This window comes from Dasypus novemcinctus, chromosome 5 (genome assembly GCF_030445035.2).
Source record: "Dasypus novemcinctus isolate mDasNov1 chromosome 5, mDasNov1.1.hap2, whole genome shotgun sequence".
NCBI classification, from domain to species: domain Eukaryota; kingdom Metazoa; phylum Chordata; class Mammalia; order Cingulata; family Dasypodidae; genus Dasypus; species Dasypus novemcinctus.
In genome coordinates this window covers 584,679-606,609 of record NC_080677.1, presented here as the reverse complement: position 1 = coordinate 606,609, position 21,931 = coordinate 584,679, and the positions used below count along the sequence as shown (strand labels likewise).

Genomic DNA, 21,931 nt, shown 5'->3' with positions numbered 1-21,931 from the left:
GGGAAGATGGAAGCGGCAGAGTGCTGCATCGACGAGCCGGTGTGTGCCAAGGACGCCGGCAAAGCAGGAGCTAGAAGAGCCCGGAAGGACTCGCCTACGGGTTTCAGAGAGAGCAGGGCCGGCAGGTAACTTGATTTCAGACTTCCCGCCTCCAGAATGTGAGGCTCCTGAACTTCGACTGCTGTCAGCCCCCCATTGGTGGTACTTTGCTAAGCAGCCCTGGGAATCTAAGACACCAGCCACGGAGCTCTGGTCCCAAGAGAATCTTCAAGACCAGATCCGTGCATCCTTTTAGAGTCCACGTTTAGAAGAGCTGGTGAGTGCACGTACATTTAAATGGAAGCCTGTTTTGGAAGTGTGTCTTCTTATGGATTTTTAGGATTGGAAGGGATTTAGTCGTGTCATTCACGCATAGCATCCCTTAGCACGGCCCGCTCCTCAAAATCTTTCTAAGGTTGGAGAAACCCATTCTACTTGGAGGCAGCTCATCCCCCTCTTACCAAGCTCCAGCAGTTTATAGAATGTATATATTTGCTATTCTGAAACCTGCCACTCTGGGTTTTTTTCCCTCATCAATCCTTGCTTTGCCCTCTAAGGCCGGAGAAAACAGGTGGTCAAATGCCTATCGCTGAAGATGGAACTTAAAGTATTCAAAGCTTTCCTAACCTCACCCTGCCAAATAGCCCATTCTCCTCTCCTCCCCCAGAGGGCATGTGTTCAGAGGACTTTGCCACCGTGGCCCTTCTTTTCCAGATACACAGTCCAAATTTCATACCAAACTCTTATTTGAAATCGGAAACCTTTCCTAAGAGAAAAACTGCTCATCAGAACAACAACAAAGCGTTGCCCTGCTCTTGCTAGCACAGAGAACGGAGAGTCTGTGTTAGGAAATCGATGGGCCCTTCTTGGGTTTGACATGGGCAACATCAGCCTCTCGGTACACGCTCGCTAATGGTTGCTTTATCCCAAAATTTTGGGGGGCCAAGCACAAATTTTGGTTGTACTTGCTCTAAGAAATTTCCAAGGTATTGTGAAATGGCATCTAGGGCCCCGGCTCTGGTTCAGAAGAGTCTCAGGTAAAGAACGTGGCTCTGGCTTGGATTCGAAACTAGCTTCACAACTGACAAGTATGCCTTGGGACCTGGGCAGCGTGTGCTTCTTGCTTACCTTCCTCTAATTTGTGTTACTTCCCCGTACCTGTGCTTCTGCACCAGCTGCCTTCAGCCCTTGCTGCTGACCCTGGAGAGCACAGAGCACGTGGTCTGCGGACCTTCCAGCCTTCTTCACCAAGGGCTAGATGCGTCCCCTGCCCTCCACCCCTGATGAAACAAAGGAGCCAGCAAGTGACTAAATTCCTGGGGAAGTTAAAGGCTTCTAGAGATGCCGGGCCCGGCTCGTGCGTGACCTGATAGCCATCCGCTTTCAAGCCGAGAGGAGGAAACAGGCACAGCCGGGAGGCAGGTGGGAGGAACGTGGCAAAGCTCCTGTCCCCAGGGGACAGAGGAGGCCTGGCCCTCAGCTCATTCATTGATGCTTAGTGATTCCTGCTTAGACAGGGAGAGGAGCCGGGTCCAGCCAGGCTGAACAGGGGCCGGGGAGGGATGTGAGAGGAGGAAAGGGGTCGGAGGGCATTTCTTCCAGCGTGCAGGAGCAGAAGGGTAGGGGCAGCGGCGGTGAGGGAAGTTTCTGTGGCCAGGGGAAACCTCAGTTCTTCTGGCCAGCTCCTCAGTGGATCCTTGGCCAGTCCTGGCGCTACCCCTGCTTGAGCTGAGGGCGGCAGGGGTCACCTGACTTTCTTAAAAGCCTCCGGGCTGGTGCTTGCGTCCAGCCCTTAGGGGCGCGCTTCACTTTTGAGAAGCGACGGACTACTCTTCCAAGCATCCAAGTGCCCCTGACTGGTGCCTGGTAGTGAGACGCTGCGAGTTCCCTGTGGACTCGTGCATTCATTCATCGAACGTCCACCCAGGCCGGCCCCCGCGCCAGGGCTTGGATGCCCTCATTCAGGCCATCTCGAGGGTTCTTGACAGATCTGAAGGGCCCGCGGACTCGAGAGCGCCGTCTCGGGCGCCGGGCGCGGGGGCCACGCGGGCGGGCGAGGAACGCCCGGCGGCCAGGCCGGCCTCTGACCCCGCTGGGATCTAGGGTGCGGCGTGGAGGGGGGGCCCAGAGTAAAGGGGCAGCTTTCCCGTCTGTGCCACCATCCGTCCTCCGCCCCGGACCCGGCCAGTCTGCCCGGAGCTGGTGCAAGTTTGCTCCGAAAGTTGGAAGCAAAGGAAGGAAGCGGGACAGCTGCTCCGGCCGCGCAGAGGCTGGGCCACCTGGAGAGCAGCTCGAGTCCGCGAGGAGGGTCCTGGCCCGCGGCGCCGCGGTTAACCCCCGGGGCGCCCGCCCTGCGCAGGCCCGCCCGCGCCCCGGGCGCTCGACCCTCCGGCTGAGCCCAGCCGCCGCCGCGGGGTCGCCACCCTCCGCCACCTCCCGGCCCCGCGGCGCGCTCTTCCTCCTCCTCCTCCCAATCTCCTCCTCCTTCTCCTGGTCCCTCCTCCTCCTGCCCGGCCTCCCCGCGCCCGCGCCCGCTCCACGTCCGGGCCGCCTCCGCCCCCGGCACGGTGTGCGCGCCCGCGGCCAGCGCGGCCCGAGTCCCGGGCGAGTCCCGAGCGAGCCCCGAGCGAGCCCCGGCAGCCGCCGCGCTCCCGCCCCGGCCGGCCGGCCCCGCGCTGCCCGAGGGCCCGCCTCGCCGCCGCCCGCCTCCCGCCGGGATTAACTGGGGCGGATCGCGGGACAGCGCCTCGGGGACAGCGATGCGACCCTCCGGGGCGGCCGCCGCCGCGCTCCTGGTGCTGCTGGCGACGCGCTTCCCGGCGACTTGGGCGCTGGAGGAAAAGAAAGGTAGGGACCGCCGGTGCCCCCGCCGCCGCCCTCCTTCCCCGTCTCCGTGGGCTCGGCGGCGCTTCTGGCAGGACCGCGGGCGGCCCTGGACGCCCGGTTCCTGCGCCGGCCGAGGAGCTGCGGGCGCCCCGGGGCGCGCAACTTTCTTTGGCGACTTCGCCGCCTGCCCGCGCTGGGCGGGCGCCGGGAGGCCGACGTGCGCCGGAGAGCGGGGCGCCGGGCAGCTGCGCTCCCGGGCGAGCCGCACGTGCGGGCACCGCGCCGCCCGCCCCCGGTGGCCCGCCCGCCGGGCCGCGGGGCTCCGCAGAGCTGAGCAGGGCCCGCGGAAGCCGCCCCGCCTCTCGGCCTCGCCCGGGCGGGCGGCCTCCCGCGCCGACCCCAGGCACCGGCCGTGGCCCGCGCGACGCCGGCCCGGCTCTGGGCCTCGTGGCCCTCCAGCCCGGCCGGGACGAGGCTCCCGTGTCACTCCCTGCGACGACGCGAGCTCGGGCTCGGCTTCCTGCTCTGCCTGAAGGGGGCCGAGGTCGGCGGTGGGCGCGCAGCCAGGTGCTGCCCGGAGCCAGGCTCCCGCCCGGCAAGGTGCGTCCACCCCGGGAACAGGGTGGGGCCCCCCGCAGCCGCCCCGCCCCGGGGTGCCTCTCTCGGGGGTGGCTTTCTGAGGTCCCCCAAGGGATGCCCCCGCCTGGGCAGCCCCTCGGTGGGGTCTCACTGGCATCTCGCCGGCAGCCGCGCTGGTGCCGCGCCGCCCGGGGGCCTAATCCCTGAGCCCCCATTGACTTTCCAAAGGAAGGCGCATAGGAAACCAGCCCTCTCAACATCAGCGTTTTCTCTTTTGGAGGTTTCTTTTTTTTCTTTCTTTTCTTTTTTTTTTTTTAAGAAGTTGACATTGGGCCAACCAAACTAGTATACTTAAATTCAAAAAAAATAACACATCTGTGTCCATGGTCCATATGTGCCTCAAGCCCAGACCAGACATGAGAGTCTGGCTTCGTGACTGCGCGCCATAAACCCACTTGACACACAACATGCCTCAGAAGGTTTAATTACGCAATTTCAAAACTGGGGAGCCAGTGTTCCAAAAGTCAGGTCTGCACATGCTGTCGATGTCCCTGGCATAGGGAGCTGGGGTGGAGTGTGAGCCAGTGCCGTCGTGGAGGGAGGGGCAAAGTCATGGATCCGTAGAGCAAGGGTTCCCAAACTTGGGATCGGAAACAAAGGCAAAAAACAAACCCACCAAACTAAGTCAGGGTCCCCCTCCCAGATATTCTGATCTAATTGCCGGGCAGAGGTTTCACAGGCTCCTCCGGTGACTAATGGGAGGGAGCCACGGGCACAGAGGATGACTCCTCCAGTAAAGTCTCCGGAAGCATTACCTGCCAATTCGAAGGTGTCCTTGGGAACACCTGGACTTGAGGGAGGCCCAAGGGGAGGGGTGTGTTGGCTAGGAAGGGAGTTGTCTTTCTCCGAGGGCGCCGGCGGGAAGCCTGCATCACCACCTGAGCCAGCACCGGCGGGACGGTCCTCTGGGCAGGTGGCATCGCCAGCTGTGCTCCCAGAACTCCTGTCCTTACTTCAGATTAAACTCACGGTGCCCCCAGGCCTCAGGCATCCTCCTAGCCCTCTGAGGGTCTCCTGTCCACACTGCCATGAGTGCTTGGGTGTTTGTTTCTGAAGAAAACATAAATGCCACTTAATTTGCCTGTTTGTAGTACGTTCACTTGAAACAAGATGCTCATGGCTGAAACTGCAAGCGTAGGAAACCAATGTCATTCTGTTAGTAATGTAAAACAACTAGATTTTAAGGGGCAGATTATTAATAACATGAGGGGAATTCTTCCACAAAGCATACAGAGGCCCATAAAAATCAAACTCTGTCAGTTTTGTTCCAGAAGACTTACTAGTTTCTGAGGTTTTTTCCTTTGGTTTGCTTCTAAGATACGACATTTTCCATACTTGTTGCTAAGTATGAGCAGCTAAGTACTATCAGACACTGTTTTAAGTGCTTTTGTGACTCTCGCATCAAGCATAGGGAGTGGGCACTCTCATTATCTATGGGGAAACTGAGGCACGGATAAGTAAATTGACTTACCTACAGCTAGCAGGAGGGTGAACTAGACTTCAGACTCAGACCTGCAGTCTGCAGGAGCCCTCCCTCAACCATTAAATTCCACTGCTTGGTGTGAATTCTGGTTTTGCAGAACCAGGTCAGGTGTGTGGGAAGTCAGGTGTGGGAAGGGGGAGGAAAAGGAGCAGGGACCGGGTTCATTAACATGGGTCCCTTGCCTGAGACTTGAAACAAATGTCTGTTTGTTCCCTGGTCCAGACTTCTGCTCAGTTACCCAGTAGTTGCTCCGGCCGCCTTTTATGGAGGCAGCTCAGTTACCGCATCCAGCAGTGACCATGGAGCTTGCTGGAAGCATGTTGAGCAAGCCCCTGGCTCCCGCAAAGTGGAGAGGCGAAGGTGCTGCTCTCGAGGAGCTCCTAGGAGTGCAGGCATTCTCAACCCCAGGAGCCCTGCAGAAACAAGCCTGCCCTGAGGACGTTCTGAGCCGGGTCCCAGAGCTGTACTAAAGAGAAACAAAACTAGGGCTTTTGAATAGTACCTTTCAGACCACCACACTTCCTACTCTTCCTCAGAACAGATCTAAGGAAGCCCAGCCCTGGCCGGTCTTCTTACTCCACTTTGGAGTGACGCTTTAGAGTTCCATCAATACTATTGGGTGCAGAGTATGTGCCAGCCAACCATGAGGCACTGATGAGGGAGAGAGGAGGGAAGGGCGTGACGTGTTTCAACTTCTGCTGTTGCTTCTAGAAGTGTGATCTCTGAGCTGCTAATTAAATATGATGAATACATTGCTTATCAATCCAGAAGTCCTGTAAGTCTTCTGGTTTATCCGCATTGGTGTGTAAAGCTTGCCCATACCTCCAATCGGCTTTTTTTTAGAAGGTACTGGGGAAGGAACCAGTGCTCAGCCTCTGAGCTACACCCTCCAATAGGCTTTCAACAGTCACTTCTGGCTTTGTTTATTTAGTTTCATAATCCATACTTTTTTTCAAAATTTCTTACTCGAAGTTTGAAGAATCACGTTGGCAGAGGCATTGTACTGCATAGTTAGACTTTGTCCATGTGACAGCACCAACATGTTTTGAAATGTTTTTAAGGGTAGTGTCGGTGAAGATGAAGCATTCTGCCCTGTTGAAAAGAAAATACTTATTTTTCCTTTGAGCCAAGCTCCAGGACAAGCACAAGTGTCTGAAACCTTTTTGATGGGAGCAGCAAACCAACTCCCGCATTCAAGGCAGCGGAGGATTAAGGGAAGGGACCCCCAAGCCCAGAAACAGAGCTGGGGTAGGAATTGAGAACGTTCAGCTGGTGAGGGACCCACCTACAAAGTCATCGGCCCTTGCAAAAGATTTGCTGACGGCCGTGCGGCTTGCTGTGCAAGTTGTCTATGCATGGTTTAATTCTGATTTAGTAAGCACTGTAGACACAGGTCTCTTTAAGGATAGGTTTTATTAATAGAGGCATGTTTAGAGAAGAGCTCGAAGCTGTACAGTTTGGCTCACCCTATGCATTGTTTCCACGAAATGCAATTTTAAAAACCATAGCTTCTGCTTCCCAGACCTGCTGACCTCATTCCATTTTACTTTCTTCTGGCGCTTATCTGCATTTGCAACTATGGTGTGACATGTTTGTAGTCTCAGTTAATTATTACTGGTTATTCTTGAACCATCAGTTCCTGCTAAACAGTGTAAATCTTAGCATGTTCTCAGAGGCCATTCCCATTTTACATCATACTTGTGCCCACCCCTGCTTTCTCACTTGCCTCCTAAAAGGCTGTTTTTTTTTCCTAAGAAAAGTTCAGCAGTTGGCACTTTGGACAACACCTCAAGGTCGTCTGCCACCCGGCCACTGGTCCATGCCCGTTCATTTGAATTTGGGCAAGCATCCAGGCTTTGAGACTTAGTCAAACAACCAGTTTGGCTGAATTTTTTCACTTTGATGCATGTAGAGAGGCACACTGGACTCGGCTAACTAGAAAACTCCTGAGTCAGCTGGAGGGGCGGGGGAAGGCAGTTTAGAAGTTCAGCACTGGTCTCCAGACTTGAAGCACCACATCCAGTGCCATGTCCTGTTGACGGAACATCTGTGAATTGCATATAACCATATGCATAGGAATAAATTTTATTTCTACCAAATTTCAGCAGCTTGCTTCAGAAAGCAGTCTGTGAAAGTTAGATTGGGGAGGATAGAATTTCCTTCTTTGCTCCAAATTATAGCTCATTCTGATGGGTTCTCAGGGAAAAACTCTGAAGATGGCAGGAACTTCTTATCAACAGAAGCCTCGACTTGCAATTTAGCAGACTCCTGGTTAGACGAGAATGTCTTGGGCAGTCCTGGGCACACCTGCAACTGCACCCTGCCAGAATGGGCCGACATTGCCTACTTCTTCACAGGGTTCTGATTGAGTGTGAATAAGTCAAGGTATCAATGACTATTGCTTGTCCTTCAAGTGTAAAGGCAAGTATTGGTACCTACTAAAATGTGGGCTTAATTTGCTTTTCGTTTTCTTTCTGTTCAAGCGGTGGTCAGGGGTTTGCACTCTTTCGTCCGGGTTTCCAGGTGTAGGGATGGTTCAGTCAGTACTTGTCCTAAGTGCCCTGTGGTCACCTTGGGGAACAGACGCAGAGATAATAAGTGTGAACATTGTCCCAGCAACGGTGAGACCCTGCACAGGCGAGGGAGCCCTTTGGCCCACGCCTTGCTTTGAGTTCTACCTGGAGAGGGAACGAGGGGACGAGGGCGTGCTCGTCTGAGCCTGCAAAGGGCAGCAGGGGGGCCTTGGGGAAGGAGCGGCAGGAGCCCCGTTCTGAGTCCCGGCAGTCGGGGTGAATGGTGCGGCCACAGCTCACAGAGCACGCCCCTGTCCTGACCGTGGCTTCGCATCTTAGGCTGCGGGAGGTGGGGAGTCAGAGCCGTGGTTCCGGTTAGGAACTGGCATGACGTGTTTGGAGGTTTGGAAAGATGCGCCCAGCAGCAGTGCGGGGGCGGCGGTGGGGATGGGAAGGAGGTGACTGGTACAGGTAAGAGAGAGGCAATGACGCAGGAGCGGGGCGGCTGCAGGGCAGGTGGCCCCGGCTGACGGCAGGGAGGAAGGAGGCAGGAGGAAGCCAGGAGCCGGGACGGGACGTGTCCCGGGGCACTCAGCTTCCGGGGCCTGGAAGCTGGGGGACCCTGCCTGGGTTCAGAGGCTGGAGGAGCAGATTTCATTGTGAGATGGGGGCGGGGCCGAGGGAGGGCGGCCTACAGGAAGCCAGCTGTTAGACCTGTTGAATTTGAAGTGCCCGGGTGGGGAAGTCCAGGAGGCAGTAAAACATACAGTCGAGTAGTGTGACGTTGAGATGCCATTTTATTAGGTACGGCAACTGGAGAATTGGAGACCTTGTCCCTGGCTCTGGACAGCCCATACCTCTTTTGCCACCACCTGCTGTCCCTGCCCGTCTGGAGCGCCCTGTCGCCACCCATACTGAGCCAGCTTCTTTCTGGGCTAGACAGCAAGTTGAAAGAGAAAAACAACAACAACTGATAAATGATAGATTGTGCTGTATCCTGGCTGGGAGCGATAATACGTGCATATGCTGCAAATCCTCAGTGGGAATCCTCCTATTTCTTAATTAAGGGGGCAGAAGATTGCTCAGTTTGCATATTACTGATTGAATCTGAAAGACTAGGAGATTAGAAACCACCACAACACAAACAGTGGCTCTTTCAGCCTTTGCTGTATCTCAGGGTCACCTGAGCAGATTCAGGAACTCAACCGAAGGAAAAGAATGAAAAAATACTTGTACCTGTGCTCACTCATCAAGCCTCGCCTTAGGGTGATCTCCATCAGCAGGAGTGTCTTAGAGGAGTTGCTAAGGTTTTAGGATGTCCTGCTTTGTTTCTCTAAATGACAATGAAGAAACTGAAAATGTCAAAAGTGTGCCTCAGAGGTGACATATTTTACATTTACCAAAGCAAACAAAATTTAAGCACCCACCAGATGCGAAGAATTGAACTAGAGTCTGGATTATAATTGGTAATGTTACTATTCTCCCCAATTGTATGACTTGTCCCCAAAACTTGTTTCGAATAAGCAAAAAGACTATTTCACATCCTTTATTTAACTCTTGCCACAGAAAGCAAAGAGAGAAAGGAAGCAAAAGGGCTGCATAATTTCCGACGCAATAGACACTTGCTGAGTTGCACTGAACTCAGAAACTGTCTTTCAAGTTAATTGAGCCAGGGCAGCTTGTGAATTAGAAGACATCTATTTCCTGACTCGCTGTTGAAAACTGCACAAAATTACCTGTTTATTTGCAGAGATCGTTTGGAAACAAACAGTAGCTACAAGTAAAGGATAAAAGACGGCTCTTGGTGTGACCGTCTGTCCTTATGCATTTATGTAAAAGGAAACGGGGCTGAGGACTGCGTTTGACGGCTGTTGTTTTAGGAGCATTTATAGAGAATTTAGGTTTGAAGGCAGAATGTGATGCCTGCTGCTTGTACTGCTAGATACATGTGTAGCCTGCAAGGCACTGTCCTAATTGCTTTAGCAGTTCTATTTCCTTATATGTTATATCATCTTGACCACTTATTAAAATCCCTTTCTTTTACTCCAGGTTTTAGAGAAAATCGGTGCATTGCTTATGGTCTCTTTGATATGACAAATTGACATTTGTATGTGAAAAATTGTCATCTTTGCCATTTTAGTGTCTGGAATAAAAACAAACACTTTATTGAATTTGTGTAGGTTCTTAAGGGCAGACAAGGGTACTCTGAGAATGTCTGATCATTTTCAGCAGGATTTTCAAAAAGTTTTTCAAAATGATTTTTAAATGTGAGAAACCTGGTTACCAGCAAATACTGAATGCCTGAACGCTGCAGCTGGGTTCAGGCTCACTACAGGGGCTTCTCTGTGTTTACACAATACCTACTGGTTCATTCTCATACCCCATAAACCATTATAAATGGTTAAAGTTGCACTTAGCAAGATAAATTAGAAAAAAAAAACTTGTTTTTAAATTCATGCTAGTATCTAATGCCTCCAACTGCATTTTTAAACTAAAGACTTTTAATATAAATTAGAATGTTAAATAATTAACATCTCTTTTATAGGAAAAAGGAAAAATATTGCAGGACCTCCAGTTTTACCCACTTTTGATTAAGTCCAAATTAGTAACAGAAAAATAAAAAGGTGGTCATTGGAGAATTACTGTATCACCAGTTGGTGTCTAAGGTATGATTTTAAGGAGCTTTTGGATGTGATGCTCTCAGAACTTGTTCTTGGCTTTGATTTGCTACAAAGTTAATAGTAAATCATAAACCTCATCCTTATAGATACTTTTTTATTTCTTTTCTCTACTGCCTTTTGTTCCCCTGGTGTTTTAGTAGTCTCTATGCATGGACTGTATTTATGAGAATACTGTATTGCCAAATGTTTTCTCTCATCTTTCTTTGCAAGCTGTTTTGAGTTAGCCTTCACAGAGAAAAACTTAGAAATGAGAAGTTCTGATGAATGACTGCAGATTTATACTATATAATTTTTTAAAGCTAAAAAGTGTCGGACACTCAGTGCTTATGATTATTTTTAATAAAATATGCATATACATGTATCCTTCAATAAGCGTTGTTGCTAGGGGAATTTTTCTTACTGCATGACTTAATGTATGCCTTTTCTATAATCTGTTGTTAATCACAATGGAAAGAAAAAACAGGTTAGAGTCCACTCTCCCACTTTTCACCTCCATAAAAGAAACTAGGTGATTCCAAGTCTCCTTCCAGCTGAAAACATTAATGAAATTAGTAGCAAACCAAAATACACACAATATATGTAGTTAAACATGTCAGTAAGTGTACTGTCCTATCTTGCATTTGTGCAGCACTTTACAGTTTACACAATGCCTTAACACCCATCTCTCTGAGCCTCCTACCCACCCCCAGGAGATTGTGAGAATACTCCACCTTTGAAGGGGAGGGAACCAGACTAGAGAGATTCTGTGACTTGCCCACGTCACTGGGCTAATCAGAATTTAGGCTCCCATGTGCTTTCCTGCCAGGCACTGTCTCCCAGAGCAGAGTCCAAATGTTCCCAAGAGCTCTCTACATGCCTGCCTTCGAGACTCCACTGGTTTTCAGCCATCTTCACCTTCTATCACGTTTAGTCCTACTTGTGAATATATAGATGAATACAAAGTATTCCTGAAAAATTTCCATTATGTTTCTGTTTCTTATACCTAATGCCCCCACAATTTCTGCCTATTCTGTTCCACTTTGGTTCCATTCCCACTTTTCCTCTTCTCATGAAGTCTTTCTTGTTTTTCTTTGTGAGCTAAACATTTTATATATGTATTACAACTGCCCAGTGCATAAGACATAGGATGATGAATTTGTGAGCCTTCACAACATTTACTTTAGACAGAAGTATGACTTCTTGAGGTTGTGTCATAAGTTTCTGTAAACGTGCCAGTCTTAGAAACACTGAAAGAAAGAGACGAGGGGAGAAAGCAACTGGATTTAGCAGTTTGGTCAGTTAGCAGTGCCAGTGGCAAAATGCAGTCATGTGCTTACACAGACCTGTAGAGAGTCATTTCTATAATTTAACTGAAAGCATTCACTTAAACTCATTAGGATGAGTTCACAGCTATTACTAAAAGAGACAAACCTATAGAAGAGTGTGTGGTATTCCAGGGTTGCGCATTTTCTATTTCACATTATTTATAAGGAGCCCTTCTAGTTACTTGGGGTTATAATTGGAAGCTACGACTATTTAGGAGAAATTATCACACACATCAAAGTTCTGGGGAGCTCAGTTAGTTGAATGAATGAAATGTGAAATGTATCCATGAATAGATCTCTCATAGATTGTAATATACTTTTTCCCAATAGAAATTTCAAAATATAGCAGCATTCATTTTCCTCCAGTAAGGAAGGAAGGAGCTATTTTATTATTGTCTATTTCCTCCATAGTGAAAGTTTTTCAGTACTCCAGTAAATATTTCCCCTGAGTCTATTTATCTTTTCTTAACTATAATGTGAAATAGGAAAAAGTCCCATATCTGAGCTGAGAAATTGATCTTCTGCTACAATTGATGTACTGCGGGATTAGAGAATTTACTAAGAGAAGATACTGATTTTTAGAGCCTGAAGTGATGCATCTCTTATTGAATAAGTAAGTCCTTCCAGCAGATAGGCAGGTGGAGTACTGATTTCAGGTCATGCTTATGGTCAGCTTTGGCAACTGGGCCTCCAAGTCTTGCAGAAATTATTGAGGCAAAAGTTGTGCCATTTCACCTTAAAGCCACAAGAGCCTACTCAGCCAAAGAAGAACAGAAAATTGAACAATTTGATAAAGTGAGGGCAACATAAAGAGTCAGACGAGCTGCTCATTTTTTCACTTCACTTTAGCTGGCTCCGACAGATTACTCCTTGTGCAAATGCAAACCTAGCGATGTGCCTGGTTGAGGCAGTCGGATGAGAAAGATCCCAGGTGGGCACATGGCTTGGGCAGTCGAGCCTCCCTCATTCCTTGGCATTGTTCTTCAAGTCTTGGCTAAAAAAGGTAGGCTTTTAGAATTGTTGGGCAATGCCTACTACATATTCACAATGTTGCCCAGTTGCAAAAAGAAAATATTCAAACTAAGGCTAGGAAAATAAGTAGTCATGACTCGAAGGCCTGAACCACACTAATGGAACCCATGAAATCGGGGTGCCAGGACAGCACAGTTGGCCATAGTGTGTTCTACTTTTGCAATTTTCTGTTTCATTGTGGTTTGGTTTTTTGCCAGGGAAGGAAAAGATTAGTAAGGTTCCTTGGTTGTGTTCATTTTAGGGGGAAGTTGGACATTTTTTTCTCCAGGTGCAGTGCTGTGTTCTCTCGTCTAGGTGGTGAGGAAAGACATGGTTAGCACAGGTGAACAAGAGTGAGCCACATGCAGGTGTCCCTCGCCTAGTAGCAGGTCGACAGGCTCGGTGACTCCTGAGCAGTCTGTACGAGGCTGACTTCTACTTAAAGGTACCTCGAGGTACCACGTGCTGTAATAGCAGTGCTGATCTTAGGATCGTCATGTGTGCAGCTCCAAAGCTGTCCTGCCAAACCACGAGAGGCCCAGGCGAAGTTCAAGTGTCGTTTTAAAAGAACAGACAGTAATTAATTAATACCAGGTGACTCTGAAATGAGACATCAAACATACCAACTTAGTAGCATCATCCTTGGAATGGAATGAGGATGAGTAGTTCGAATCCCTTTCTGCTTGGGAAAGCAACTTAGCAGACCTGGGTAGAGGTTTCATGGGCCTCTAAGGAAAAAAAAAGTTATGTCAGAAGATGCATCTGCCTTTCAAAAAAAATGTTTGATCTACTGAAGTTTCATACTCTGAGTAGAGTTTCACCTGCACACGCTTGTACAGAGCCTTCAAATCTGTAGCACGCAGAACCCTGGTGTGGTCTTGATTTGTTCTGACATTCAGGTAGGAATATGAATCACAACATAAATTAGCAGGATGTGCTTACAGTGTGGCACACTCTGAGTCCAAAGATACATGACCCTTTGTTTCTATGGCTGTTTAAGCTGGCGCTGGCATTGAAACATGGTTCTCCATACTATATATGTTGTTGTTTCACTCCAGATGCTTCTGGTCATTTACCATTTATCCATGCCTGCTATTTGGTATAGAATTGGTTCTCCCAAAGAGAATACAGAATACAGTGTAGGTGCCATTTATAAAAAATAGGGAAACTTTCAGCAGTTTCTTGACTCAAGGAAAGGAAGGGGACACCAGGGGAACTTCCTTAGCCAGGAACTGATGTTTGTGAGGGAGAGGGCACTCACGAAGTCAAGGTCCAAAAATAAGCCATCTGTGCAAAGTTTTCAGAGTTCTCAGAAGAACTTTGCTCTTAAAACAAAGGTCTCTGCCACTAGGGAGTTGTTTGCAAACTTCCCCTAGTTTTAAGCTTGTCCAAAATTATCACATCTATGAATAATTTCCCCAATCTGAAAGTTATTTTAATAGGCTAAAGAATGTATTGGACCTATGATTCTAGGGTTAATCACCCATTAACGTCCTATGGATGAGAGTTTTTTATTCTAGAAAATATGCTAGCTATCCTATCACTAGCATCTATTTGATACTCAATTTGTTGTAAGTAGGGAAAACAAAATGTGCACCTAGGATGACTATAAATAAAATAAAATGATAAACGTATCCCCCAAAATCTCTGGTGCTGCTCTGTGGTGTATATATATTATTTACTGACCCTCCCCCATCAGGGAGGTGCTGTGCTGTGATGTGACATGGGACCAGTGTCTGGAGTCACACTTACTTTCTGGAATTGAACCCAGGCTCCACCTTGGCTGCAGGGTGACGTTGGTCAAATTGTGTCCCTGCCGTGAGTCTCAGTTTCCTTTTCTATAAAACGAGGATAGCAACAGTGCTAACGGCAGCAGGTGGCCAGGAGGGTTAAATGAGTTGGCTCCTGCAGAGTATGGTACGGACTGCCCTTCCCTGGGACACATTCCGTTAAGTGCTTGATAGAGCAACTAGGACCTTCGATCCCCACAAGAAACTCCAGGACCCAGGTTAGAGATGAGGGTTAGCAAGTTTACATACCAGGAAGGGGCAGCAGGGACGTGGATCTGACCTGGGGTGCTGAGCTCTCAAGAGCTACCGGCTTCTGCCCTAGATGTCCCCGGACCCAGCCAGGAGGTAGGCGCAGCCCCGCTTCAGCCTCCTATCAGCTTATCTCTTTGGGGACCATCTCTTGCCCCCCCTTGGTAGGTTGAAGTATGTTCTCCAACAAACACATGTTCTTCATCTCAATCCGTGTCCCCGTGGGTGAACCCATTGTAAAGAGGACCTTCCGAAGATGTTATTCCTCAAGTTTAAAGTATGGAGGACTGAACCAGGATGGACCTTAATTGGGATTGCTGGAGGCCTAATCAGGAGACTCTAGAAGTCACAGAAAGAGAAAGTCTGTGAGAACCCAGAAAAGAAAGGAGAGGGCTTGACCATCTGACAGGAAGTTGAGGAACCCAAGGGTGCCAACAAACTAGCCCAGATACCAGTCTTCAGGAAGAGCACTTGGTCTTGCCATGCCTTGATTTTTAGATTTCTCCTATCCTCAAAGTAAGGAGTCAATAAGTGCTTGTTATTTGTGTGGTATTTGTCATAGCAGCCCCGGCAAACCAAGACACCCTTCACGGCAGAACTCCCAGAGCACATCCAAGCAACCGCCTCTTTCTTTCCACAGTGGGTCCTACTTTCCCGCCAAAGAATTCTTTTTTTCCTGCATAGCCCTGGGAAAGCCCTTTAAATGTTCCTCATGTCGTTGTATAGCCCTGATGACTTATTCTTGTGCCCTGTGCTGTTTTCCTATTTGGACTTCTGTTATGGCTGCAGTGGAGATTGTATTTTTTGTTGGTTTGCTCCTGCTCATGCCTTCTCATCCACCATCACTAAACCAGACATGGCAGTGATAACCATGGACATTTCCAAAGAGACTGATCTTTATGTCTTAGTGGGCCCTGGCTGCCTTTGGAAAAGACCATCTCAGCAAGAGGGAAGGCATACACACCATGCATGGAACACGGGCCCTTTTCAGCTATGGTTCAGTGTCATGAAGAGAGAAAAACCTGGGTCTTCATTCCCTTTCAATTATTATTTGATCTGCAGTTGATTAAGCTCTTTGGATCTGGCTTAATGCACTGGTGATAGCGGTTCAGCCTCTCCCCTCTTGTACCCAGGGCCTCCACCTTCAGGACGTCCTCAGGCTTCCTCATCTCTTCTCCTCACTGATATTAGGAAGGCCTGAGGTTACTGGAAACATAAAAATACACCAACTATATATATTTTCATATATATCTTTTCGTGTAGTTCTCATTGTTTTCTAATTTTCAGGCTAACAGGCTGGTGATGAATTAACATATGCTAGAATCTTGCTATTTGCTACCAGCAGCATATAAAAGTTATTTTTAAAGTTGTTTTACAGCTGTGAGTAAAAATAAATTGCTTTTGCTGAAAGAAGCACCAAGAATGGAAAACTAACAGTTCTGAGATGATTATTTATTTCCGAGACATTGCTAATGACATAGTTGTGTAAAACAGCAAGAGGATTTATTTGATATTTGATTTGCAAGTGGTTTGAAGGGTGGTCTCACTTCTGTGCAAGTTTTAGCCATCCTTGAGATGTCGGAAGTCACAACAGCCCAATAGTGGTGATGTAATATATTTGGTAGCATTCCAGTAAAAAATATAAAAGACAGAAAGCTCCCAACCTGTAAGCCTTAGGGGAGGCAAAATGTTTTATTTTCTTTGAATATTACCTTTATGGTTAGCATTTTTTAAAACAATGTTAGAAGGGGAGAAAAAATGTGTGGTCCATTAGGAAGGAAGAATTAAGAAAAGAAGTTATTGGCTGAAAGTCCTCTAGAAAATGGTTTTAAATATTAAGTTCTTCACTTTTGAAACACATTTTAGAATAGTAATTGTTAGGGTTTAATATTCTGATCTTACTTTTTCCCAAGAATATTTCTTTATTTTAATTGTTAAGTTAAGAATACATTTTCATTGTTGTTGCAGTTAGAAAATTACACTGAAAAAACAAAACCACTGACTACCTTATAGAAACCCAAATAATGGTTTGCTGTAATAGCAAAGTGTTTCGTTATTGTTGTAGTTTAACTTTTTATTTTGAAATAACCATAGATTGGAAGAAAGCTGCAATGGTAACATCTTAATAATAAAACTTTACATATTTAGTTTTGACATTTTTATCTATTATTAAACTAGGTCAAAAGTACTTTACTTAGCTAGCAAGATTACATTTTAGAAATCATAACCTTTCACAGTTTTTTAATAAGCCACTTTTTTAAAAGTGAATTTTTTTGTCTTAATGATTTGGAGGCCATGAAAGCAGAAGGAGGAAAAGGGAAGAGAAGGGAGAGATGGACAGATAGATGGGTAGATAGCTGAAGAAGTGGCGAGGTAAGCGTATTAGATAGATAGATCAGTGGATCAGTAGATTGATAGATAGGACACACCAAACACCTTTTCATACTTTTGGATTAATTTGTATGTGCTACACTGATATTTTGTTAAAGTCACAAGTTGGTTAGTTTGTGTGTATATCCATGTATTTACCCTACGTTTACTTACTTTCTGCCATCTTTAAGTATCGGTGCCCTATATGAAGCTCTTCTGAAATGCTAGTGATGTCAACTTCTTGACTGAGGTGCCGGTTACACGGATGTATTCATTTGGTGAAAAATCCATGGTGCTGCACACTTTGGGGTTGTACACTTTTCTAAATGTATGTTCTACCATAATAATTTTTTAACTGCATATGGGTGCTCCTGAACTCGCAGCTACCAGGTAGAGAAGGTGGGAAAACTGCAGAGAAAGCCCAGACTTCTGTTAGGAAACTCAGGATCTTCAGTGCAATGCATCTGTTCTTTCTTTCGGTGTAAGTAGCTAGAAGAGCTACGAAACTCAGACTGAGACTCCCCTAACTATTACAACTTCAATTTACACAGTTAAGTATAAATTCTTTTAAAAATAGTACTTGGAGAAGGGTAGCCACAAAGTAGCATACTCCTGCTCCTTTACGTGTAAAAGATCATCTAAAGGAAGTCTCCTCTTTTTATAGCTCTTAATCAGTGGCTGAACCTTTGCAGAAATAGTGTCATTTTGGGGGTAACCAAGGCTCCCATCCCCGTCTTCCTCCCAGTATCAGGCTCTTCGTGGGGACTTGTTCAGACCAACTCAGAGGAAAAGAAGAGACAGACAATGCCACGCGAGGGCCAGCTCCCCAGCTCACGCCGCAAATGCAGGCACGCACCACAGAGCCTCTTGTGGGAGTTTCCAGAGCCTTCCAGCTCTCCAAGTATTTCTGAACCCTGCTTCTTACACATATTCTGTTAGACAGCCATGAACTACTTTGCGTTACCAGCAGGGGCAGTTTATTTTAATAGATGGGTATAATTTGACAGAATCCATTTTTCCTTTTTCATTTTTCAGTGTAGTTCAACCCAACAGGCATGCATTAAATATTCACAGAGTACTGTCTTCCCAGAGCTCTCAGGTCGCGGTGACAAGGGCGGCAGATGTAGTGTCGGCGGCAAGGGGCCTGTCGTCCAGAATCCCAGGCATTTCTCCTCATTCCCTAGAGCGAGCACTGAGTCAAACGGGGGCTGTGAAAACGTCAACACTGAAATGAGCGCCACAGGTGCCCGGAAATGCACGTGTGGGAAGCTGGTGGTGACCTGGCTTGGAAAGCTCTGCACAGCCTTCTCCCAGGCCTTCCACACACGCGATTTCATTAGAATAATTACCGAGAACGGCCTCGCTTCCCTGCTGATCTCTTGACCAGGGTGATGCAGTAGAAGGGATTGCAGCCTCTGGACGCACAACAGGCCTACACGAGTTCTGAAAGTCTGTGCCTTTTCACACATTTCTAAGTTGGCGTCTAGAAGTGGTCACCATGAGCTTAATAGCTAGCTGCAGTTCTTTGGTCAAGCTGGTCCTCATTGTCAAAGCTGGTAGCCAAACTCAGCTTTACTTTCTGCCAGAGAGCCTCCATCTTCCTTTTTCTAATTAAAGAACAAAACAACAACAACAAAGCCCCAAACGTGTGGCTGTCTTTCTCAGGGGCCCGTGCCAGCTCTGAGGGCTGAGTCTGGGGCGGATAGCCTGATAAATCGCTGGGAAGCTGGGGTGGGGATTTGGCGTGAACCGATAGCTTGGATGAGATGCCACCTTTGGTTTCAGTATTTCCCACCAAAGCTATCTCCTGTCGGTGGTCAAGCAGTCGAATTGCTTCCCCCCAAAAGGTCTGTCCCGGTTCCAAACCCCATTCCTGCGAATGGGCCTTATTGGAATGTAGGGTCTTTGAAGATGTGATTAGTTCCCATGAGGCCAGACCGGGCTGGGGTGGCCCCAGTCCACTCGGCCTGGGGTCCTCACAAGACAGGGAAGTTTGCAGACCCCGTGAGGACAGAGGGCGGAGATGGGAGCGCTGGGGCTGCGAGCTGAGGGGCGCCGGCGCGGCGGGGAGGGACCGGAACGGATCGCCCGCAGGCTGCAGGACCTGCCGCCCCCACCTCGATGGTGGGCTCTCCAGAGCTGGGAGAAAGCAAATCTCTGTCGTTCGAAGACACCAGGTTGTGGCAGTTTGTAGCCGCAGCCCTGGGAGAAACTTGGGGCAGGCGCCGTGCGCTCTCAGACATGGTTGTGTGACCCCGGGAGGGTCTATCCTGGAGCCTGAAAAAGGTAAGATTAAAGACGGGTGGGCAGGTGGGCCTTAAATTTGACAAGCTGAAGGGTGGCTGGGCAAGGGGAGTGGGAAAGGGAAACTGGGAGCCCAAAGTCCAGGCAGGTCCGTTTTAGGAAAGAGCACAGATGGAAGGTGACCAGTAAATGGGCCCGGTGTGCCCACGTTCCCGGGAACACCCTCTTGCGCCCACCTGGCACACGTGGGCCCATCTGAGGGCTGCTGGCTTGAGGCTGACGATATCAGCAAGGCAGCGGGTGGAAGCAATGTATGATGGAAGGAAAACTGGGACAGTGGAAGACCGTGGCGGGCACTGCTGCTGGATACTTCTGGTCACACTGGAGGTACATTTGTTTACATGACGACCTTTTCTTGAGCACCTACTGTGCTTGCTTCTAGAATAAACATAGGAATGTGGTGCCTGCCCTCAAGGACGTTATTAAGTGGCGGGCGAATTCTGACACCACTCTAATATAGTTTTCTCAAACTGCTGCGCCACCTCTGTCCTCTTGGGGATGTGTCTGAGAAAGTTAAATAATTTTCTTTTATTTTGTTTATTCATGTCAAGGAAAATCTGAATTCTTTGACCTTATATACAGAATGAACCATTTTATAGTCCAAAAAACCCACAATTGTCATTTACAGGTGGGTGTCTGAGTGAGAAACCCCAGCTCTCCAAGCTATTCTTTTAAAGTCACTTGTATCATCATATAAAAGCTCTATTTTTGTATTGTTACCCACATGTCCCAACCCTGTGCTGCCTCCCGTCCGTAGCCTGAAAACAGTTGCCACAGATATTTTGCTCAGTTTTATGGTTGTTTACAGCGGGAAGGCAAGTCCAGTACCACGTGCTCTCGAATGGCCAGGAGCAGAAATCTCATAATGGTGTTTTTTTAAGAGGTACCAGGGCTTGAACCCGTGTGAAGCAGGAGCTCAACCACAGAGCTACACCCGCTCCTCAAAAGGATATTTTTGTGAGACATTTTTGTAACTTTTAAACTTCATCCCACAGTCAGATTCTCAAATTGGGTCCTGTGAAAATGATTTCTGTGAAAGGGGCCGCCCGATATTTGAATCTGAGAATCATTGCCAGGAGGCTTCGAGAGGCGAAAGGCAGGCTGTCTCGTTCAGCTTTTCGTTAGGGTATCCGTGTGGATTTGTATGAGCTGCTCATTAAATGCTTGGGCGACGTTCAGGTTGCGGAAGGAAAGGATTTCCAGTTGAGCTATGGTGCCAAGCTTGCAGGGGAACTAGACGGCAGGTGCGAAGGGCAGAGAGCTGGTGAGGAGGGTGGCAGCCCAAAGAATCAAAGCAGCTGAGGGCACTGGACGGCGGAAAGGACCTCGCAGGGGCCATAGCCGCCTCTCGAGGCTGGCCTGGGGAAGAGCATTTGGGGGTGACAAAAGGCAGGCAGAAGGCACGAGGAGGGAGGCGTGGTCCTTTCAGACCACTTCGGATGAGCAACGCGGGGCTCGCTGCTGAGGAGAGCCCCTGGCCCTGCAGGTGCTGGGAGCCTGGGCTGTCACTGGCTGGCGACCCCGAGGCAGGGCTTCCCCCTAGAGAGTGAGGGCCTGTGAGTGCAGGAGCACACAGGCGCGTAAGAAGCAGCGCATAGAGAGCAGTCACCCTGCAGCTCACACGCTCCCCCGGTCCATTCGGTGGGTTATGGCAGGACATACAGAGTCGCGCATCTGACCCTGCAGCATCCTGCAGGACAACTCCAAGTCCCAAGCAGCCCCACGTCACATCTCTTTGCGCTGAGTGTGCCACAGTGATGGAGGAGGTTGTGGGGTGGGAGGAGTGTGGGGGGGTAGATGGGAACCTCTTATGTTTTTTAATGTAACATTTTTTGTGTGATGGATGTATCTTCAAAAAAAGTACAATTTACAAAAATGATGGGTGGGAGGTGGGGAGCAGGGTATATGGGAGCCTCTTAAGTTTTTTGTTTTTTTAATGTTTTTTAATGTAATGTTCTTTGTGACCTATTAACTTTAATATAAAAAGTGTGAAAAATAAGAAGAGCAATGCATTCTCTGCATCCTGGTTTTTCCTTATTCTCTGCTGTCGTAGTGGCTGAAAGGGAGCATACAGTGAGGGGTCCCAGTGGACAGGCCAACAAAGGACTGTTTCCAAGTGATTGGAAGTGGAGGGGCTCTGGGTCTCCTGTGAGCTCTTGGTGCACGATGCCTTTCTGTTCCCTGAACCCTGGCACGTGACTCTTCTCCTAAGTCACACTGGCGACAGAACAGGAATTCTTCCGACTTTTCTGGAAGCAGTTGAGGGATGTACACAGCATTCCTCTTTTCATGTGCCAGTGCATGAAGTCTTTAAAATCCCACAAGAACATCCAGCTGTACATCAGCAAAATGCTATTCAGAATTCTCTGAGAGTGTCAGAGTTAAGCGATTGTTTTTAAACATGCTTTAGTATACATTAGGGCCAGCTCTGTATACCTCGTATCTTCCTCCCACAGGGAAATTTGCTTATTGGAAAATTTTATGGCAGGGGTGCCTGAGTTGTCTGCAGCAAAGCTGTGAATCCAGCCTTGTGGAGGTCAGAAATATGATTTTTTTCCTAGGGAAAATCTGAAAAGTGGATTGCGCCTAGATGACAATACTGTCTATAAACTTTCTGGAGGGGCTACCATATATATATCCTGCATTTCACCAAAGAAATATTAGTCCTGAGACCCACAGCTAAAGTCGAGTAGAATTCAGAGATAATTAACAAGAAAAGGTG

At 48.3% G+C, this 21,931-nt stretch overlaps 1 protein-coding gene across 2 annotated transcripts in view; it reads left to right on the top strand.

The window, feature by feature from the left end:
• The first annotated feature begins 2,639 nt into the window (after nucleotides 1–2,639).
• EGFR (epidermal growth factor receptor) overlaps nucleotides 2,640–21,931 on the top strand; it is a 202,452-nt gene continuing 183,160 nt past the window's right edge. For both annotated transcript variants that reach the window (XM_058296580.2, XM_058296579.2), the window contains exon 1: nucleotides 2,640–2,886. In XM_058296580.2, coding sequence (XP_058152563.1) covers nucleotides 2,799–2,886 — 88 coding nt within the window. In that variant the 5' untranslated portion in view covers nucleotides 2,640–2,798. The remainder of the gene's footprint in view (nucleotides 2,887–21,931) is intronic.